Source organism: Tamandua tetradactyla, chromosome 13 (genome assembly GCF_023851605.1).
Source record: "Tamandua tetradactyla isolate mTamTet1 chromosome 13, mTamTet1.pri, whole genome shotgun sequence".
Classification (NCBI taxonomy): Eukaryota; Metazoa; Chordata; class Mammalia; order Pilosa; family Myrmecophagidae; genus Tamandua; species Tamandua tetradactyla.
In genome coordinates, this window is record NC_135339.1 from 6,792,248 (window position 1) to 6,798,680 (window position 6,433).

The 6,433-nt window shown below is 46.5% G+C and overlaps 1 protein-coding gene across 5 annotated transcripts in view; it reads right to left on the reverse strand.

Annotated features, from left to right (window-relative positions):
- Positions 1–6,433, reverse strand: part of WDFY4 (WDFY family member 4) — a 281,815-nt gene that overhangs the window by 49,021 nt on the left and 226,361 nt on the right. For all 5 annotated transcript variants that reach the window (XM_077124655.1, XM_077124656.1, XM_077124653.1 and 2 more), the window contains 3 exons: positions 3,274–3,316; positions 1,907–2,026; positions 1,026–1,143 (listed from right to left, as the gene is read on the reverse strand). In XM_077124655.1, the coding sequence (XP_076980770.1) occupies positions 1,026–1,143; positions 1,907–2,026; positions 3,274–3,316 (281 nt within the window). The remainder of the gene's footprint in view (positions 1–1,025; positions 1,144–1,906; positions 2,027–3,273; positions 3,317–6,433) is intronic.

A 6,433-nucleotide genomic window follows, 5' to 3' on the forward strand; every position in this document is an offset into this window, starting at 1 on the left:
TCCTACTCTTTCTTCCTGCCCCAAGCAAGTTTGAGTTCTAGCTCTTTGCCCAGCAGAGACTAGGCAGACTTTCAGGAGTTGGGAAGTAAAGGATGCTGCAGGAGCATCCTTATCCTTCCAGGAACCTGCTCACCAAATGCAGGCCCCTCAGGGCCGAGCAAGCCTTCCCAAAGTCTTCATCCATAGATGGCCCATTCCTTAGTTTGACAGTTTGATATATACTTCAATGTGTTGGAGAGAACAAACAGAGCTAGCCTCAAATGCATGATGGAAAACTCTTTAAAATGCATTTAATGAGGTTTAAGAAGTGAGTAGGCCTAAAGAAAAACATTTAGGCAATAGTAGCACAGTCGGAATATGGATATGGTAAAAATGGTAAAGGTGACCAGATGACCAAAGTGAGGGAACTAACTTCTCCAGTCAGATGTGAGTTCTGCAGGTAATGTGATCTTAAACGGGTTGCTCAAACCTTCCTGAGTCTCAACTTCCTTCTCTGTGAAACAGACGATTGTATAAGCAAAAGAAGGTTAACTGTCTAGTATACAGAAAGTTCCTCAAAGAAGGTTAGTTCCTGGGCAGGACACAGTGGCTCAGCAGGGAGAGTGATCACCTGCCATGCCAGAGACCCAGGTTCAATTCCTGGTGCCTGCCCATGCAAAAAAAGGGTTAGTTCCTTCCCCCTTCACCTGTCCCTAGGTGTGGAGTTATTGGCCATAAGTACACAGAGTTCTCAGTCCTGGCTGCCCATTGAAATCATCTGGGCTAAGCCTAGCCGCAGACTGTTCTGATTTCAGTCAGAATTTCTAGCAGTGAGACCTAGAAGTTAGCACTGTTTAAAAATTCTCCAGGAAATTCTTTTTTTTTTTTAGTTGTTTTCCAGTAGATTCTTACAAACAGCCCAAGAGCAAACCCCTGGTTTAGAGAGTTCCCTATTTCCTGCAATGGCCTGCAGGCTGGGTGACTGGCTGAATTGTTATCTACTATCACTCCAAGGTATCTAGAAAATCAAGCTAGAATCTACTCACCTTCAGTCTTCTCAACTTCTTTAAACCTCTGGATAAATTTCAGCTTCCTTTCCTTGGTCTGAGCCCCCATGGGCTTGGAGAGATCCCGGAAAGTCTTGGGATTCGTCAAGTTCAATGTCTAGAAGACAGACAGGTAGCTAGAGTTAACTCCCCTCCAGGCCTCAGTGCCCCATGGAGACTCCAGAGCCTTGCAACTGTTTTATGGCTCCCATTATAGGTTTATTGCCATTTGGCCTGACCCTCCTTTAGTGATTAGCAAGCATGCTGGGATTTTATGGCCCCGGAGCCAGTGATCCACAAAGGCTTAATAGGGGAAGAGATGGAAGAGAGGAGGAGGGAAAGATTGAGTTCAAACTGAACCTGTTCCCAGTTGACCCAATCACAAGATCTCCACCAGTTACCAAAAAGAGACTTTAGAAAACATTCCTGTTGTCTGGAAGGTACTCGTTTCCTGCCCTCACAGAGGAAGTTATTTGAATAGTTCAGGCTCCTTGCTTAGAATCAAAAGGATTTTCATTGGAAGTTGGAAGTTATCTGCCTGGGGAAGAAATGTGAGGAGCACTCGTTTTTCTGCAGGATCCCTCCCTCCTGTGCAATGAATATGTAAAATGTTCTCCCCTCGCTTTGCCCTTGGGAATACAGAACAGCAGAGAAATATAGAAGTTTTTTTGGGGTCAGGCGTCCTTACAGAGGTTTTCTTTTAGCAGAGACATTCTGTGTGTCTTCGACCAGCTGCCAATAGCTTCTGAGAGTTTGGATTTCTTTATGGAAGTACTGCCTGGACCTCAGAGAAGGGGCTGATATGTTGCTTTTGGTTGCTCTGGTTTGTCCTGGTAAGAAAGGCTCAGGGTACCTGTGTAGGTTCTGGGTGAGGGCCTTACCTCCGAAGTGTAGTCAGCGAGAACCCACGGGAACACCGGGTACTGCATGTAGTCATTGTACGTCCTTCCAGACAGGGTGTTGAGATACATAAGATATTCAAAGTTGCTGATCTCCCTTTTCTATCAGAAGACACAGAAGGAAGACAAACCGAATGGGTTTTCTCTTCCTGAGGGACACGGAGCTCCCACTTTCAGCCCTTCATAGGGCACCCTCCCTCTGTATGTGAGAATAGGCACCCGGGATCTGGGAAGTTTCCCACATGTCCTGTGCATGAACAAATGCCAACTCAGAGATACACTCAAACTTCAGTATGAATGGAAACAAATCTATTTAGAAAGCTAAGTCTGCCAGAAAAAGAAAATACAGCTCAGCTTGGCCAAAACCAAGGATAAGACATTTTTTATGTTAATTGTTGGATGTGATACTCAAAAATTGATTAAAATACTAGCACACATGCTATGGGAAAACTTACTGCCAAAAAAAAATTTGAAAAATAACCCTAGGAGTGTTTTAGCCATAATGAAAGACGCCCTTCCCAGTGGGCAGAGCTCTCTTACAGTCTTCTTGGCCCTCAAGAGCTGCCTCTTCCCTGGCCCTGTCTATTGGGTTTCAGCCTTAAGATGTTCAGTCACAAATGGAGACAGGAATAGTATTTGGGAAAATTTCCCCAAGGCCAGTTGGTAAATGAGCAATCGAGGAATAACTGTCACCTCCAATGTGACCTGCATGCTTATGGTTTCCCCTTTCTTTGGCGTGGCCCTGGAAAATTATTTTGGAAATGGGTGGTCAAGAACTATTTTTTTGTTGTCATGTGATCTTGGGGACTGGCCACTTGGGGTCCTTTGCTTTCACTGAGAGCCGCAGTTGGCTTGAATGTCAACTTATCCAAGCTCAGAACCACCAGTGCCTTCCCAGGAACACGCATCGCGTGTGTGGTGTGCGTCTTAGACATAAGTAGATGCCTTCATGAGTGGGACACGCATGTGCACAGAGACAGTCAGCAAACAGGCGCACATATATGCACACATGTGTACTTGGGTGCACGGACCCACAGATGCATGCACACACCCACATGCACAAATGCATGTGTACTCATGCATGAATGCATACATAAACACACGAACACATTTACACAAGCATACACAAATTCCCACCCACACACTTGCATATGCACAACACAAATGCATGCACACACACATACACACTCACCCCCCACCACGTGACTCTACTTCTCAAGTGTCTCCTTCCTCCCTGATATCTCCTGGGGTCCCCCCTGTATAAGCCACATCCTTTCTGTCTCCATCACGGGAGCTTGAGCTAATGTCTGATTTGCATTCCCAGAGGGTCTCCCCAAAAGTCACATTACCTGCCACCTCTGGAGCATGGTCCTGTCGGAGCCTGGGTGTCTCCTGTGGATAGAAAACATGATGGTGACCAAGCTTTCAAAGCAAGAGCGAGAGAGGAAGGAGGACTTTCTGGAACTCTGTGAGGCAGGGACATTCAAGTGAGCCATGGACTGCCCACCTGGCGCTCTCTGGGGCCCATGTCATCAGACAGTGGACCATGCTCTTCTTGCCCCACCCTTCCCCCTAAAGGTTGCACTCTCCCACTCGCTGTCTCTCTCAGATGATGCCAGGATGCACTGCTGCCTTAAGCGAGGCTGGGGGCAGGTCCCTGGGGACATGTAGAAGAAGGCCTGAGATCCCTGTTCATAGCCACGTGCTGGGATGCCCAAGGTGAACTTTCATCCACCCTTCTCTGCTTCTTTCTCCCTTTCCCCCACCTCCCTGGCTTCTCTCTCCTTTAAAGTGTGAATATAATATATGTATGTTATGGGTTGAACTACGTCCCCCAAATATATGTTGAAGTCTGAATTTCAGCACACCTCAAATGTGACCTTATTCGGGTTGGGTCATTGCAGATGCAATTAATAAAGAAGACAAAGAGGGGAGAAGTCCATGTGAAGAGGGAGGCAGGGGCAGGAGCGATGCAAACAAGCCATGCATGATGGTTTGGAACTGTTATGGACCCCAGAGTAGGCCATATTCTTTAATCCATTCCTGAGGATGTGGGCCTGTTGTGGTAGGATCTTTTGATGAGGTAATTTCAAATATGGTGTGACCTACCCTATTCAAGGTAGGTCTTGATCATTTTGCTGGAGTCCTTTATGAGAGGATAAAAGACAGAGAGAAAACACAGAAAAAAGCCCCAGAGAAGGTGAGAGAGAAAAGCCAGAGAAACTGAGAGAAGAGGCAGCCAGAAGCTGAAGGCAATGAAACACGGGAGAGGACTAGCAGATGTCAGTCATGTGCCTTCCCATGTGACACAGGTGTCCCAGATGCCAGCAGCATTTCTTTGGGGAGAAGGTATCATCCTGTTGATGCCTTAATTTGGACATTTTCATGGTCTTAGAACCGTAATGTGTAAGTTAATAAATCCCCATTGTAAAAGCCAACCCATTTCTGGTATAGTGCAAACCAAAACAGTGTCGAATATTTAGGACTGCTGGCAGCCACCAGAAGCTGGAAGCGGCCGGAAGGATTCTCCTCTAGAGTCTTCCAAAACAGCATGGCCCTGCCGACACCTTGGGTTTAGTGTTCTGGCCTCCAGAACCATAAAAGAACACACTTCTGTGTTTTAAGTCATCTGGTTCATGGTAATTTGTTATGACAGCCACAGGAAACTGACATAAAGTATGTAGTAAAAAATATATATATACAAACAGTATGGAAGACCATAAAATCAAATATAAAACCAAAGGCTCCATCCAAACTTCTGTCCCATGCTAGGAGCATCCACAATTAACAACTGCTTGTGTAGATATCACTCCAGAAAAGTTGTACCCACATGCCTGCACGTTTGCTTTCATGGATTTTTAACCATTTAGCACATGGAAGATCTTTACACACCCAGTTCTCCACCCTGCTTCACTCTGCTGAACTTGGGACCAGCTCAGAGAGCTCTGGCTCATGCAGTTCCACGGCAATACGACATCCACCTCCCACGGTATGGGCGCATCATCACTGACTGCGGTGGGCTTGGTTCTCACTAACAGCATTTCCATGACCACCTCTGGACATCGATCTCTACATACTTTTGTGAGTGCATTGACCAAGACTCCATTCTCTTGACAGAGCTGCTGGCTGTGCCCATGACCCTACCCACCCCTTCCTCTTGTCCTGATTTCCTTGAAACTAATCTTGCAGTCATTGGACAACAGAGAAAAATAAGTTCAGATACAAACTCTTCCAAGTATCCAATTCACCCTGTCTCCCCTCTTCCTCTTCCCCCAGATGGCCCACTAGCATTTTCCACCACCCCTGGCCTGACCATCAAATTCACCCTAGCCCCTGCCTTCCATCACAGAGATCAGATCCTTTCTGAGTTCTCCTTCCCGTCTTGCAGTAGCCATTGAACAAAGCCTCCCTTGCCTCCTTAACACTGTCTGGTGCAACTCTCTTGGACAGTTTCCATGAGCTAGATTCCTGCAGCGGTTCTAGGAATGAGTTTGTATCAACATTTTCAATGTTGCCACATATTGCCAAAATGGTCTCTTAAAAGATTGTCCCAATGTACCCTTCCACAAATGTAATTAAGAAATACAAACCAAACCATTGAAATGCCTTATTTGACCAACCTGGCAGGCAAGCATTCAAACTATGCTACTAGGAAGGGTGCTGGGATATGGGTCTTCTCCACCTGAAATGTCCCCTCTGTTCAACAAGGAAGCATTACCTCCTGCTAGGAGCCCACTGCCCCTGCCTCCATAGTGTCCCTTGGTCACCTTTCCAGCTCTGTTTTCTTTCCTGTTCTGCTCTATGGGATTTTCCTTCTACTCCAAAGGCTAGATATTTAAGATGTTCCAACAAATGACCTCATTTCTCACGTCCATCCATACCCTGCATCCACCCCACATGCCTTCCATATTCCACCCCATGGATTATATATACCAGGTCCCTTTGGGCCTCTGGCTTTTCAGGTGCCCCTTGCAGGACAACGTCTTCCTCTCCCCATCCATCCAGGAGTGTCTCTCCCAGAGCCCAGCCCTCCGCTTCCCAGGCTTTACTTAGCCTTCCATAAGCAGAAAGCAATTCCTGGGCTGAGATTCACTTTTTACCGTCCAGGACAGAAGTCATCTGTCTGATGCATTTTATCCAGGCAGATAACAACCACCATCAACGGGGACACCTACAGGTGGTCAAATTTGTTGCTTTAGTTTGCAAAGACTCAAGTGAAAATTTGGTTCTCCTACTCTGTCTGCATCCCTTCCTGCTCTGTCCGCATCCCTGCAGACTCTGGAGCCCAGGCTGGAGACAGTGGGTCACCACCTTGGACAGAACAGCTCTGAGCCTTTGAGAGCTATGATGAGACAGAGTTGGCCAGAGGAAGCCTGCTAGTTTTCCTACTTTATTTTAGAAGCTTGAAGGGAAGTGGAAACAAGGAAGCAAAATGTTCCTTCTGTTGGCCAAGAAAAGACACAGACAGCCTTTGTCATCCTCCCCCCAAAGAGTTCTAGAATTTTCTCT